The sequence below is a fragment of the Chelon labrosus genome, assembly GCF_963514085.1.
Source record: "Chelon labrosus genome assembly, chromosome: 17".
Classification (NCBI taxonomy): domain Eukaryota; kingdom Metazoa; phylum Chordata; class Actinopteri; order Mugiliformes; family Mugilidae; genus Chelon; species Chelon labrosus.
Genome location: NC_140350.1, coordinates 4,692,837 through 4,709,441, shown reverse-complemented (window position 1 = coordinate 4,709,441; position 16,605 = coordinate 4,692,837). Strand labels below are relative to the sequence as shown.

Below are 16,605 nucleotides of genomic sequence, written 5' to 3'. Positions count from 1 at the left end.
TGTATATGTTCATCATCAGTAGTACAGTTTAATGATGAACTGCAAAGTTACGGACACTTTTCTGATTCAGAAAATGAACTAAATAAACATTAATATGAGATTTTGCACAGTGAGATATACTAAATTGTAATTCCTATTTTCTAATCATGTACTTTTTTGTGTACATAATCGGCGGCTTTAACGTGCAAGTCAAAAATAATCTTAATAAACAACATTACCAACAACTTAGTGATCCACAGGGCTCCATTGTCACCTAAATGGGTGAGGCTTTTCATTATCCCAAGGGGTTTGCCTAGATAAATACAAAATCATCAAATTCTACACGAAATAGGTATGTAAGACAAGCTAAACATTTTTAATCTGGGTTTATGTGATACAAGTGGTGTATTCTCAGCACAGGATTAGACCGAATGTGTGTTATTTTGGTCCACTGCGGACAATTCGTGCAGTTTATCTACTCTGTCGTTTTCATTCAACCCTATCCCATGAATGAAAATAAACAGCTACGTACGCAATGTATTTATTCGTCTGTTTTAGCTGAAAACTCAGTGTGGATGAGACGAAAGGCCAAATGGTAATTATGCAAACCATCCGGTTATAGATATTTTTTCCTGTTTCAAAAACGGATGGAATGTTACTGAAACACAATCATATCCCGACCACATGCGACAATCTAATATAACAAATGCCCCTCACAGCGTCAGTGAAAAACCATCCAGAGGGGTGTTTTAGAAATCCAGCAACGCCAGATTACTTCTGCAACTGAATAGAAGCGATTTATAAATTATCTCGCAAATGTATTTAAAGGTATATTTTATGTCGCCATTCTTTATTCGTTCGTTTGTGTTCTAGGAGTCATATAAAAACGAGTATACGAGTATATTTTTTCAAACCCTAGACTTAGCACCGCCCGCCAAATACTGAGGAAAGTGGTTCAGCCCTCGAGGTTACCGGAAGTTGTTTCAGCTGCCATGTTTGGTTGCTTTGTTGTAGGCTTCTACTAGGTTTCCTACAGAATTAGTAAGTGTGGAAATGGAGCCGAGCTGGAGTACGTTTCTTTTTCAAGTAAGTTGACTCTTTGGGAGGGAAACTGGGATAGCTCGTAAAACAACCGTAGGAATGCTTCGTATTGGATATTTTAGCGGTAAATCTAGTTTTTAAACGAGTAATACCAAGAACAAGTAACCAAGCAAAACAATGGTATATGAATCCAGGCTTCCAGCTGTGAGGCTTGGGAATGACGCTAGAACAAAAAAATCAAATCTCTTCAACCGCAGTTTGAAAATGCGGCTTGTTTCCTCTTTTACGAATGTATGGCATATTTACGGTGAACAGTTCGACCGCGTTGGGGATTTTTAAGTTTGTGTGCGCAGTCGAAGCCAGCTAAACATGCGGGATCATTTGAAGTAAAGCTGGAGACGCCACTGCACCGTTACAATCGAGACAGACCTGTTTTTTTCTTTGACTGAGGGCTTTGATCAGACGCCGTGGGAGATGTTACGCCGGCGAAGATTTGCAATGTAGCGCGGATAATTCCGCAGATACAGATTTTAAAAGTGGATGGTGTTAGAAAACGTCGGTTCAGTGAACACTTAGGATTTCAGTCGCTGAGATTTACAAACGGCGATTCCCAAGTCCGCGGTGAACTTTCCGCTTGTTTCAGCCGGTTCGTCAGTAACTAGCCAAGTGGCTAACGATGTTTAGGCTGCATTCATTACACTCGCTTGCTAATTTAGCTTAATGTGGGCGAGGCGGCCGTGGTGAGATTGCAAAACTAACGTAACACGACTCTATAACCAGTGCTGTAAAGCTCACTGTATATTAACTAGCTATTTATTCTTGTGACCGTGGTGGAAAGGAATTCAAACTATGCACACAACACAAGCTAACGCTAGCAGCGAAGGAGCAGATTTGAAATTAGCAACGACATTACGCAATTTATAAACCATTTTCTGCCAGAAAGTGTGTGCTGCTGTTGCGAGTGATCTGCCGCGGTTTAGTGAATTTCACGGTGTGCTAAGATGGAAGGCTATTGTTCAGTAAAATTAATGATTTTTTTTTCTCGTGGCCTTGCTTAGGCTAGAAGAATTGAGCCTCACGAGAACATGAAAAATATAAAGTTTTTTTTTCTCGAAGTGTTATGCAACAACTTTTTATATATTGCGTTTGTTTTATTCCAACTCTGTAATTTTGTCCTTTTTTTTTTTTACACCCCCCCCCAAAATGTCCCAAGTATCTGTCTCGTGTCTATTCTCAAGTCTCAAGATTTTCTGTTTTCTCCAAGTTGTGCTCTAATGTATTTTAGTGCATGCGACAAACTCCTCATATGAAGAACTTCCTTCAGTAAACTTCTGCAGCAGTTCAGTCTTTCCAAAAATACTTAATCTTTTTTTTTTTTTTTTTTTTGGAAAACTTAAAAATCTGCATCCTCAAATGTTCCCAGTTCTTATATGCTAAATTTATTAATTTAGGGCATCCTCATGAAGCCAGGTGCAGTTTTTGTAGTAGCATATTTATTTCAAATTGTGTGGCCCACTTGGTTATTTTGTATCACGTGCCATCTGCTGCACTCCAAATCAAGTAAATAAGTTAATAACATGGGGACACTGGTATTAAGTTAGAACAATGATCCTTAGGAGCTAACATTTTTCATTTAAAATTCATAAACGCTAACATTAATAGGCCTACTTAATGTAAAGGGAACAATGTGAGTAGTGCGGTGCTTTTTTAAAATGAAACCTTAAGTTACATATGGCTGCCTTTCAAATGCATCATGTTTTTGGGGTTTTTTTTGCCGCATGTGTAACATTTTGTTCTGCTGTCAAAGAGTGATCACTTACTCACATCTGTGAGCGCCATTTCTTCGCAGATGGACAGTGTCGTTTGTTGTGCAGTATCTGGCCTCTAGCCAGGAGCCCTGCGTGTATTATGTACCTCACACTGTTACAGTGTCAATCTCATGTTAATCAGTGTGCAGTTATCGTTCGGGGCACTTAATGCAAGAATGTAAAGAGCCATACTTCATTTAGGTGCCATCAAAAAACACATGCCTCTCTCTCTCTCTCGTTTACTTAAAGCGGTGTCATTCAAAATGTGCATTAAAATGGAGATTAAGATGACGTTTGAATAACTTTGTGGAGTTTTTTTAATTACACATTGTTTAGAGCAGTGTGGATGTGTAGTGATACACCAGTAATGCTGACAAGTAGCAGGAAAAAAAAGTTAGGTGCCCCAAAGTCATAATACACTCCTTGTGTGCCTGCAACACTGTTCTGTGTTTCTGTGGAAACTGCACTAGCCTTTCTAGGAAAGCACTGTGTAAACTATATTATTAGAACATGCTATATAAAGTGAAAAGGCAGGCAAATTCCTTAGTGTCCTAAAGAAAATAGCATTTGGCGAGTGGATGCACTGAAAATGATCAGTTTCTGAGTCAAAAGATCAACTCATCGTCATATAATGGCCTTGAGTGATACAGCAACACACATATATTTGTGAAAGCTATTGGTGATCGCTTGCTAGATTTCCCCAACTAGTTATTAGCTTCTGTCTTTGGTGTCCAACAGATGGGTTACAGTTAGTTGATCTTAAACTATGTTTTCCTTGACCAGCCCCCTTTTTAGATTACACAAACTCAAGTAGTTTTGATCACTGTTGTATTATAAAATAAGTTCTACTTATACTTTGCCAGAGCTTTAGCATGGGCCCCAATCCTCCCACATCATAGTCGTCATAAAATAAAAAAATATATATGATAAGACTCAGCAAACTTTGTGAAATCAAAGCTTAATAGTGCCAATGAGAATAAGTTCAATGTATATTACCTTGCAGCACAGATTTAAACTTTGGTGTCCAAACAGACTTTGACTTAACTGTGACGGTTATTTTCTTGTTGCAGCACAGAGATATTACTCATCACTAAGGTCATTGTGCGTCAGGTCTTCTTTATTTTGTCCAAATCTATTAGTTTTACAAGATCAAGGGGAAATGCCTTTCTTAGGTGAGCAGTTTCATTGTAATCGCAATGCCAAAACAACAGAAATGTAGTTTATGTCGGCTGGCTTACATTTGGTCACACTTCGTACATTTTTGTCAGACACAGTACTTTTTATAACATTGTTTTTGTGACCACATTGAAGCCTACCATCTTTTTTCTTTCTCTGTTTTATTCAGTAGAGTTATTTGTTTTCCAAGGAATTTCATGCTTTGCGACTTTTAAACCGCAGTATATCTCAAAGGTTTGTGTCTATTCTATGTTCCTTATAGGACGACTTACTATAGGGGTCTTGTGTTAAATGCCACTTCTTTCACAGGTTTTGACTTATTGATTTCAGTGTTGTGGGGAGAAAATGACGTAGTAATGTCCTACGTTCTCTTAAATGATGCAGTTCAAACATAGGTAAAATAATGAATATATCAAACCACCATCTAAAACATGTTCTCACTCCAACCCAAAGTAAAATACTTATATCTACAAACAAGGCCCCGAACCCCTGCAGTGTTTGTGTTCTTTTACAGGTTATGAAAAAAAGTAGGAATACCAACATTACAAGAGCATGTTTTATAAGATCTTATGTCCACTCAAGCAAGCTGAGTAGCAGCCAATGATCTCTGAACTTAAGAGTTAAAGAATAGCCTTGAAAAAAAGCCTTAAACTTGGGCTTTACATGCACCAGAAAAAAAAAGTTATTGTTTCTCCTCCTCCTCTGTTTCTTTTCTATGTTATCAGTTACAGTTTTTGTTTTGTTTTTTGTTAAAAAAATTGGGATTGGGATTTTGGCAAGCAGCTGTAGAGTGGGACACAAAAGACTGAAGAAAGACAGTGCATAATCTAACTCAGACCATGAGCTCAATTCATGTCTACAGTGGCCCATGGAGCCATCAGGACACTCCCTCCATTTTGATGTTATTTATGAGGGAGCAGCCCCAGTTGTCAGAGCGCATTTGTGTCAAAATGGTCAGAGCTGCATGAAGGCACAGCAGCTTACAGGCCCTGCACCTCTGTATAGAGGCCAGGCTGTCTGCAGTGGCTACGTCTGCTGTTCACAAGCTTCACAAAGAGGGTTCCCGGCTGGTATCCCCCCACCCAAACATAAAGCCCCCCACCCCCCCACCCCCCACCCCTGGTGTGCCAGCGGACGGGTTAGCATTGGCATGATGATGACTAATCCTGGAAGGTGGCAAGTGTAAGCAGGTGCTCAGACAAATAGATGGGTGGGCTTGATGGCATTCTCCACGAGTTCCCAGGTCCCACTGCATATGAGGGAATGATGGCTAGTTTAGCTGAGTAGTGTTTGGATAAACAATGTCCCTGTCTCATGAATAGATGAGCCAAATCAATGAAGATGAGCATACAAAGATCCCCTGCTGAGGCCCGAGTGCATCACTGCTCAGATTTGTGTCTTTCACAATAGGCTAGATGACATAAGGAGGACATTGTGTGGTTCATTTTTCTTTGCTGCCTCCTTTTTTGCAACTCCTTTCTAGGCTGGCCTTCTTCGATGGATGATTGAACCTCAAAGGGAAAGGTCAAGTATTTCACCTAGCCCTTTCTTGCTGGTGGTTGATAACACGGTTGTCTTGACTGTGTCCGTTTACTGAAAGAACAGTGTTAGCTGTGACACAGGAGATATTTTATGGCTTGGTATGATATGAAAAAACTATTTTAGCAGAGAGGGGGGCAGTTATGTGTAGGCACTTTGACGGAAATGATAAAATAAAATCAAGCAATTATAGAATTTAATGAATTGTCATTAATACACTCTCTGCTGATGTGTGTTTCAAGATTTGTACTATATGATACTTTTGGTCTGAATATAACCAGTACAATCTGACACACTAGTGACACGTTGTTACATTAATTGTTGAATTTGAAGGCTCCTATGGGAAGGACAAAGAATGCATTGAATAAATGGTCGCTACTTTGTTTACAGCAGCAGTTTATCCCATTGATACATTGTGGTGGTTTCAGTTTTGGTTTTCACCCAGCTCACCTAAAAGTTATTAGGCAACTGCCTTAGAATTGAAAGGTTGAAATACAACTCACTGGATTGCTCAACAGTTAACCTTTCTTCTGCCTCAGACATGTCCAAACAAAATACGCTGAATCATTGTCAGTCAAAGATGTATAGTTATTTTGTTTATGTCATAGCTATGATACGTGAAACAAATAGTGACCAACCTCCTCAGTTAAGCCGCTGGATTGTTTAAATGAGTGGAAACCAGCTCTGATCATTGCAGCCAGTTATTTGTGATATTTGCCATTGGTTTGCACATGTAAAAACCCAAGGAAATGTGTGTGCGTGTGCTAGGCCACATATACTGAAGGAAAAAGTGCTGCTGTGGTCTGTATTATTTATCTAGTTTGCTTGGTTTATTTGTGTTTTCTTCTATATGTATTTCACTCCTTTACTCACACACACCGTATCTCTTAACTGAGCTAATGGCCTGCTCTTCAAGAGCTTTCTTGGCAGTTAAACTTAACTCTGCTGTGCCTCTCATTTGGTATGCTTGCTTTGCAGTCACATGATGAATCAGCACCGTCACGATGGGATCATTTTTCATCCAGTATATTTGGATTCTTTTGCATTAGTGGCATGCTGCGTCAGCCTCATTAATGATAGACCCAGCGCCCATTTTGTTTTCTGTAACATCTTACTAACCCTCGCTGTTCTTATGGAGTTGTCAGTGTTTATTGCGGTCATTATACTTTTTAAGTTGTGGGGAATTAAAGCTACAACTCCGAAGATTATTGTGTCATTAGCTGCTGTAGCACCTAAAAGTTCTTATAAAATGTTTACCACCATGTGTCTGGAATTCATCTGGGCTCAACCAAAAACATTTGTGTGTGTTTGTTTCATCAGCAGGCCAATGAAGCCCTCCACCACCAGCACCAGGTGGCCCAGAATAGCCTGCTGCCACTTCTTAATGCTGGATCTGAACAAATTGATCAGAAGCCTATCCTGCCAATCCAAATAGACCATAAACCACCTACCAGTGCTGCTGATCTCCTTAAAGACAATGTGGCCAGCGGAGGAGGTCCACGGCCACCAATGCCTGTGATAAAGAAGGAACATAAAGGCAAAACACCTTTCGTCTGTGGCTACTGTAACAAGGCCTTCCGTGACAGTTACCATCTGCGACGTCATGAGTCCAGCCACACTGGTATCAAGATGGTGTCACGTCCGAAGAAGACGGCCCAAACAGCCCCCACCATGGTATCCATGATCGGTACCATGCCACGGGAGAACAACGGCAACTCGTCCTACATCTCCACAGTAGCGGGCCTCCTCTCCACGGCAACCACCTCTGTTTCCTCAGGCACAAGTATCATGACATCATCTGTAATGGGCAATATGCCCCAACAGAATGTCCCCAAGAAACCCGCCAAACCTGTCAAGAAAAACCACGGCTGCGAGATGTGTGGCAAAGCCTTCCGTGACGTCTACCACCTGAATCGCCACAAGCTGTCCCATTCTGACGAGAAGCCTTTTGAGTGCCCAATCTGCCAGCAACGCTTTAAAAGGAAGGATCGGATGACCTACCATGTTCGCTCTCATGATGGGGGAGTCCACAAGCCCTATGTGTGTTCTGTTTGTGGGAAAGGCTTTTCCAGGTAAGACTCAGATTTTATTTTGTGGTCTTTCATGCACAAGTATATCAAATACATATACGATGTAAGTATTTTCGTGGGATGTACAACACACACACGCATACAAAATGTGAAAAGCTTTTACACCACAATGTACTTTCATACACCTTAATAATTCAATAGCTTTCTACTGCTGGGCAAAAGGTTAAATGAACACTGAGCATCTCCAATGTTAAAATGATTTTCTTTATGCTGCCAGACAGATTTGTAAGGATTCAGACTGGCAGATCCCGAAAGGAGACATTTAATGGGTAGTTAACATTACATTACATTTCTCATATAGCTCTTGAGGGAATGGAATAAGTTACGATCTCTAATAGGTAACAGTATGACATAAGCACAGTTAACATCCGTTTTTCATTTCTATCATACCGTACTTAATGTAAGGTATTAGATTGGTCCCAGGTGCATTTTACAGCACCAGGCAACAACCCTATATATATAGCCAGACTAGTATAAAAAAAGAAAAACAAAAAAATGAACTGACTATAACAACAAAGAGTCAACAACTGACAAATGTCGAAAGTCCATTTTTAGCATCATATCGCCATCATCAACTGGAAATGACTTGTAGCCTGTTGCTGTTTTTGCAGCGAATGTGAACACAACTTAGGTGTTCCCCAGAGTGTTCCTTTTGTTGTTGCTGCACACATCACGGGTTTGATTGTGTTGGCGTAGTGTCTATATTTGTCAGGTTAATTCTTCAAACCGATTCAGAACACACATGTAACCTGTGTACCAATGCTTACATGTTTCTTCCTAGTTTGGCAGTGGTTGATTAATCAGTTTGGAGGTCCATTACTGCCACCTATCAGTGCAGCTAACATATTATAGCTCACAATTCCAAGAATATAGGTGTAGCTGGCTGCAATAAAGTGCTATTGAGTGTGTTTGCATTTGAGCATGACTGAACCCTATAGTTTGTTGCTGTGACAAAAAAGGGACAAACACTTACTTGAGCATCAGCGGCGCAGATGCAGACAATAGTAACCTACACTTTCCATTGCTTTGCAACTTTTTTTTTTTAACCCATACAAGTTGTAGTAGACAGTGACAACAGTTAAATGTGAGTTTGCAAGTCTCTGCTTAGGATCAGGTGTAAAACATTTAATTTCTAGTATCATTCTTGGTGTAACCCAAGTCTTATGCGCAGCAGCAAAAGGAAGTGGCTTGCAAAACGTCTGTATTGTATGTGTACAAAGGAGATGGGATCATTAGAAAGAGGGACAATTCAGAGCGACAAAGGCAAATACTAAATAGGCATGAAAATGGTGGCAAATGCAAAAAAGATTGTTTTTGCAACAGTTCTAGTTTATTCATTTGCTTTCAATCAACAAGTAACAACGAGTAACAAGGCCAATGTAAACAGGAAGTGTGCGTCTGGGATCAAATTTATTCTTACGGAAAGGGAGACAGAAAGTAATTTCACCCTCTGGTGGTTGCATTCCAGGGACATGGAGAAAAGTCCTGACTTGTCTGCATGGAATTTAAAAATAACATGATGATAAACAAATTCTAGCAAACATATTTTGTTATACTAAGTAGCAGTCCAAAAATAGCATTTGCTTTGCTTGCAGGTGTTCTCCAGAATGTTTTTTGACGGCAAATATAAATGGATGTTTTATTTCAGATGCTTTACTAGAAGTACACTGAACTGCAACCCCACTGCTCGTCTAGTAACTCATAGTAACCACCATCTTGTTTGTGAATTATTCAGCCCATGTTGTCTGCGTTGTTTAGTTACTTGAGTTTACATTGAAGGATTGTATTCCCATCTACTGTCCATGTAGCATCCAAGTGCCTGGGTTTTCATATTTATTGTTGTAGTAAACAGTTTAGATTGTACTTGTAATGACCCCCACGCCATTTCAGCCACACGTTTAAACAGTTGCACATGGGAGAGCACCAGTGGAGTACCGAGGGAGGGGGAGGCGTCACTTGTCACTTTGCAGTTCCCGCCAGCATGTCACAGTCTCTTTCCCCTGGGAATTCAGTGAACCATGCGGTAATCTTTAGGTCAACACATTTAAAATGTAGTAAATATCCACCTTTGTCGATGAATGTCTCACAATGGCCTCATATTTACAACTTTATTCACAGGCCAAATCATTTTTTTGAATTTGGGGTGTATTTAAAGCAGTACTGATCAAGCAGAGAGCAGAGTGATATCGATAACAGAATATTAGTGCAGTGCTGTAACGTAACTTAAGGAAAAACATCAGCCGTGTGCGCTGGCCAAGCTGTAACCTTAGCACTGTGCTGTGTAGGGCAGTTTCAGGCATGCCTCCAACACAGTGACGTGGGGTAGGGATTCATCAGCATACTGGAAAGTGAGAATGGGGACTGAATAACAGGGCACTGAGTCACTGCCACTCAGCCAGATCTGTAGGCAGGCAATGTCTGGAGTCTGCTCTCCTCGTCAGTTGAACGAAAAAAAAAAAAAAAAAACTTGATTCCGGTTCATGGCACCATTGAGAAGATTCTACTTGACTCCTCATTTGTATTTTTTTTTAAAAAAAGAAAAAATCCAGCAGCATGAAACTTTCCGGTTTAGGAGCAGCTGCCAGAGCTGTAGCCCTTACTCACTCCATTATGGCACTTCTAACATGATTCAGCTCACAGCTTCAATAGAACTAACACGCTGACAGAGGAGGATCAGTGCCAAGAAGAATTTGTGAATGCTGGAGTTTCATTGTAAAGGTCAGGAGGCACATAGCTGTTTTGCAGTGAACTCTGTAAATTACACAGTAGATAAACACAGAGACCCAGTGTTGCCATCCATGTATGCTTGTTATGGTTTTTACTAGTTTTAACCTACAAAAATAAATTACCTTTATTTTAGAGTTGCACAAATATTTTGACTAAAGAATGTGCAAGCATCAGTTGTTGGAGTGGGTTTACCAGTTTATTGTCTAGGTTTCTTTACAACCACTTGTTAATTCAGTGTGTTTCAAGTATGGTGAAATAAGTGCTAAGATGTTCAGGAAGGAGGAAATGCATGCAAGAAAAGGGCGACTTTCAGAACTAAGGCTGCATTTTTTTTTCTGTAACACTAAAATGTATTTAAGGCTTTTTCACAATTGGTCACTGTTGTCGGGAATAAAATAGTTCAGCATCCCTGTGGATTAAAGTTGTTGGAAGTTAAATTGACATAGTTAGGTTAATCCTCAGCGAGAGATTAGGAGGGATTCCTGGAAACTCACGTTAGCAACATCTTCGTATTTAAGTGGGAAATAAACAGACTGTAATAATAGGCAAACTGTCAGTTAACTCAAGTGTCAAGTGGAAAATTGGTAGAAAAAAAAAACAACTTCTTTGTGGTGCGTGTTTGAAACTAGGTCAAAGTAGTTCACGCACGATTGATCATGGAGAATTAACTGCCAGTGACTGAAATTTTAGGGATTTTTCTGCCCATCCCCTCATTATCAAAGCAAACAGAGCACATCCTTACACTTCTGCACTTGTAATGCGTTTCAAGGTTGCACAATAAACTTTTCACTGTGTGCACCTACGAGAGGTTTCTTATCAGTAGATTATTCAAACTTGTTTTTGAACACTGTATATGTTTTGTATTCTGGTCAAATCACAAGCAAAGCTAATGTAATTACCCCCAAAATCACATCTCGCCACGTAACTGGAAAATACCATGCACATTAGCTGTAGCAGACAACATAGCACTGTCAACTGGACGTTTTGTGCTCCAGTGAGTGTTGGACTTAAACAGCATGTTATGTGACTCATCTACAACCCTTGGACCTCAGTGCACCTCCATCCAAAGATTAAACGTGCTGTTGTGTTTTGTTGTCGTCTTTATCCAGGCCAGACCACTTGAGCTGCCATGTGAAGCATGTGCATTCCTCCGAAAGACCGTTTAAATGCCAAGTAACGGTAAGAGGCATTGCTGTCAGTTTTCAGATCTGTATAGCTGTTATTGTGTTGTTGCTGACCTTTGTCGACCCTTGTCTTGCCCTTCGCCTGCAGGCCTGTACCTCTGCTTTCGCCACCAAAGACAGACTCCGCTCCCACATGATCCGGCACGAGGGCAAGGTCACCTGCAGCATCTGTGGGAAGATGCTCAGCGCAGCCTACATCACCAGTCATTTGAAGACTCACGGACAGACCAACTTTAACTCCTGTAACAAAGGTTTGCTGCACTTGTTAGGAGCTCGTAACATCATAGCTTGAGTGTGTGCTGCAAATATTTGCTTTTCAGAAATCCTTTACTAACATGCACTGGAAACCAAATTCCTCAGTTCACATGGAAAATCCCAAAACTATGTCACAAGACCTACTCTCATGTGAATGGTATTACCTGCATGAATCGGTCATGTCTGTAATTTGTTAAGTGCAAATTGGCAACCATATTTCTTTAAACATAGAGGTCATGTGATAATACTTATCCAATGCAAATTGACATCTCTAATTTGAGGCTGTGTCCCCAATGATAGATAGATAGATAGATACTTTATCCTGTGGAAATCATTGTGTTCACTACAGCGGTGACCATGGATCAGTAGTTTCTTCATGTTTTTTTATTATAAATTATTATAAACCAGAATCTGGAAAGTAATTAAAGCAGTCAAAAGGTTTGTTGTAAAAGACACAATATTTACTTTTGACTTGTGTGTAATGTGGGAGCAGAAAGGTTGGTACAGCCACATGCAATACAGACTTAGAGGGGATAATTTCTATATAACATCTCAAACTAATATTAATCCTGTGTGGATAGTGCCATAATTATATCTTGTTTTTTTGTTTTTACAAAATTCCATCTTCTTGACTTAGTGTATAATGGATATATAATTGTGTCTCATTTGGCATCAAATCTTGTTGAATCAATGTCATAGTTGCCTCACATGTTCAGTCACATCACTCACCTTTAATCCTGGTTGTTATGTGAGAAGCTATACTGTGTTAGTACAGTTCAAATCTCAGTCTACATTAAGATGCAGCAGAAATAATAATGAGAGTGTCACCATTTGAGTTGTCATCTTTAGGGCTGGGTATCGATTCCAGTTCACAAGGTCAGGCTTGATTTGTTTATAGAGGTTTCAGTTTCGTAACAGTCTTGCTTAGTTATGAAAGAGATTTTCACAGAAACTAGCGTCGGAGATTTGTAGGATTTCAACAATATTGTTGGCAGATCTGTCATATGGCTCTTCTGTCGTTACACTTTTTGAACCCACACATCAGCATTCAAGCCTGACGGTGCTGTCGGAGTCGTAGCTTCTGTCATGATTTGAACCTCCCTGACATGTGCACTAAACTCGCACAAGCTCTTGAGACTAGTCATGCAGAAGTCCTTGCACCGTTTGGTAGTTTCTACATATGTACTTTAAAAGTTATTCTAAACATCATTCTTGTTCTGAAAGTGGACAGGAAGAACCCAGTGAAACAAATGAAACAGAAATAATACAGTGTGTATTTGTTTATCAAAGAAAATGGGCCCGTATTACATATCTTGGATCGATAAGTAAAAAAAATTGATCCAGGGATTTTATGAACTGATGCTGGATCGATGTGATGTTTAAACCCAGCCCTTGTTATCTTTAATATGATTCCCAGTCAAATACTTTATCTTGTGTTTTTCCAGACGGCAGTGATGTCTGCAATTCTGCCTCAATTACACCTGTGACCATCTCTGCCCCCATCACCTCGGCGATGAACCGGGTCAACTTAAACAACAACCACCCCGTCACCATAGCCGCACAAATGAACATTAGCACCAACACGGTCAACATCACATCTCCACTCAGCCTCCAGCACCCAGTGACCATCACCGGGCCCGTCAACATCGCCTCTGTGAACATCCCTGCCACCGGGTCCATGAATATCGCCCACCCGGTCGCGATCACCACCCAGATGCCAATGAATATAGCCGGCCCGCTCAACATCGCGATGAGGCCAGTGGATAGCATGCCTTTTCTGTCCCAAGTCTTGCCTTCTTCCCCTCCCTGGTAAGAAGAAGGAGAGACTGGGTTGAACTGGCCAGAGAGGAAGGAAAAGTGAAGTGAAACAAGAGACTCCTGTCCTCATCTTTGCACCTGAAGCCCAGCTCTTCCTCCCCTTAGACAATGTTCACTTCACCAAGCCTTGAAGTGAATATTTACATGAGCTGTGCGTCCGGTAGGAGCTCCATAAGTTGCAGCTGTGTCCCAACTAGAGTTAAGCGACTGGCATGCGACACAGAACACTTGAGTAGGATTTGAGTAGGATTTATCATGAAATCAGGACAGCCGTAAGACTTAGTGTAGTCAGTTAGAATGATGAAACTGTGATTTGTATCATGACGAACCAGAGGGGAGGATTCCTCAAGCACCCTTAAGGACTCCAGTAGGAAAAACACACCTGTGCTTTTGTAAAAGGGAGATGTGAAATGAACTGAAGCAATAACCCTAAATTGCTGTTTTCGATGTTTTGCAAGTTCTCTCCCAAAGCCTCTGGGTGTTACTTTGTATGTTGTTTTTTTTTTTTTGTTTTTTTTTTTAAACTATAGCCTGCTAATCACTATTTAATGTCATAGGAAATGAGTCTAGTAAAAGGGACAGCAGCTTCCACTTGCATGGAAGAATATTTTTTCACAATGCTTTAGTGTTTTTATTTCCTTTCTTCTCAGATAGTAGGTATGCTCTTGAGGTACAGTGACTAACTTGTACAGTTGACATAGTAATGTATTTTCACGTCAGCATTTTTCAATTTTGCTTTTGCGTCTCAAGCGGATGTCGCGACGCTGTCCTCTTGATGATGAAATATTAGTACTTTGTTTTCTGTTCGTATGGAAACACAAAGGTTTGTCGTTTGTTTTTATTATCGTTAGTGTTGATTTTTCCATGAAGTCAGAATGGAACGAGTCTTGCACTGAAAGCATATCCTACACAAAGGTGAGCAGCAGTATTATCAAAGATCAAATTGGAGTCTTAAGTGTTTCGGTTAGCCAGCCTACACTTGAGGGCCATCTAGTGGCTGGACACAGGAAGGCAGTGGCCTTGTAGTGAAGCGTGTTCAGGCTGTTGCCGTCATCATAATGGTGACCAAATGGCTTTGGCTGACTCTTCTGTCAACAATTTTATTTATCATTCTTTTTATGTTCTAGCCCCAAGACGATACCCTTCACTCAGGAATCACACAGAAAAGCCCATTACTCATGATTGTGGTTCTTAAACTAATGTGTTGATTTTTGATTTGTTCCCTTTTGGATTCCTAAAGACATTTGGCATTGTGGTGTTAAAAGACGGGACTTCAGACAGGAACAAGAAGTCCAAGACTTAATGAAATAGATACCCGTCCATTTAAAATGAGAAATGTACTGTGTAATGGAATAAATGCTGTACCCTTTTTACATTTTCTTTCAAGACCAGTGCAGTCTCAGTCGGCATAGGTATGTGACTGAGAGGAATTGTGCGAGTTGGACAAAAATGCAAGTTTGTGTCCTTTTAAATAACAAAAAACAAAAAAACTAGAGGGACAAATTGGACGTTGCATGACCCCGAACACTGTAGCTGTTGAACATGAACTATTTTTAAATGAATGCCATGTTATCTCAGCAGTGTTGCAGCTCTTTGAGTTGGCTCAGTTACTGAAAAAATGCAATATGCATGTTTGTCATTTTTTCCAAGTTTTGTTTTAAACAAACTATTAGCGTAGCTTCTTTTTTTTTTTTTGTTCTTATGCATTTACGTAGATACACTATTATAGCCTGTTTGCCAAATTTGAAACTGTAATAATGTGATAAACTGAATATTTCATGTGGAATTGAACATCTCTTTATTTTTAAGGAAAACGATTAATTGGATATTCCAGGACCCTTGTGAAAGCAGTTGAATGTATATCTTTGTACAAAATTATTTTAGTTCCAAGGATATGGTAGTTACAATAGATGTGAAAGATAAGATAACCTTTTTTTATAAATCTTTTGTATTAGAACATTAACATTGATAATTTTGTATATATGAGAAGCTAGGCTTTCTGATTAGCAGAAAGGTCAAACATTCCTACATTTTTTTTAAATGTACGTTTGTCAGATTATTACATAAACATGCGCAATGTTATGTGCCTTTTATTTGGGTTGTCTAAATAAAAGAAAACTATCCAATGTGTTTTACGTATTAATTCTTGCTTAGCGCTGACGGCGTATCACTATTTCTTACAGGGTTGTTTGAGTTTCATATTATGTTGTAAAAGCAACCGACTGCTGGAGGAAAAGAGGAACTCGTGGTCAGCATTTCTGTCGTGTTTTACGGCTTTGTAATTTTATATTCCTGTATATTTCCTTGAATTGGAGCAACCACATTCCAAACAAATTAATTTCCATACAGCCACTAGTTTACATTAATTTAACAACAATAGGAAAGCCATATCTTAGCAGGAACCTATTTCAAATGTTCTTAATGTTGTCTTCAGGTGATCTAGATCTAGATATTTTTATAATAAATACAAAATTGCAGTTTAAAGGACTGATCCAAAACGATAGTAGGGTTGATCACATGCAAAACAAAAGCCATGAAAATCAGTTTTGCAAATCATGATTTATTGCATAGCATTTGTTGGCGTGCTTTGATTTTAAATCTCGTCGATATGTCTATGAATGCACCATCAGCATGTTCTCAAATGAGTCTGACCTAACCGACATCCATATATTTAAGAAATGGGTCTCAACGCTAGCTGATGGCTGCGGTACCAACTGTTCACGCTTATGTTAGTCGCTTTGAAACTTTATTATCTGTATACAAATACGCATTCTTTTCACCACTCCCAGCTCACTAGCTACGTATTGAAAGTTTTCACCCAGTTCTGCCATGCCAAGCAGCTGCTTTTCCAACATTAATTCAGATGTTTAGCCTCACAAAGCCTGTGTTTCTATGCACCGCTCATTGTCAGCTTCAAACGCCCAGCAAAACATGAACAACAACAATTATTTTGTTAGATATGTGAACATAGCTATGTTTCGGAGTTCT

At 39.8% G+C, this 16,605-nt stretch overlaps 1 protein-coding gene across 1 annotated transcript; it reads left to right on the top strand.

Moving 5' to 3' along the window:
• Positions 1–680: 680 nt before the first annotated feature.
• vezf1a (vascular endothelial zinc finger 1a) lies at positions 681–15,747 on the top strand. Its single transcript, XM_084565373.1, is given in 6 exon segments — positions 681–1,065; positions 6,864–7,615; positions 11,470–11,539; positions 11,633–11,795; positions 13,245–13,603; positions 13,605–15,747. Coding segments are annotated over 6 exon segments (1,407 nt in total). The 5' UTR covers positions 681–1,032; the 3' UTR covers positions 13,635–15,747.
• The last annotated feature ends 858 nt before the right edge of the window (positions 15,748–16,605 follow it).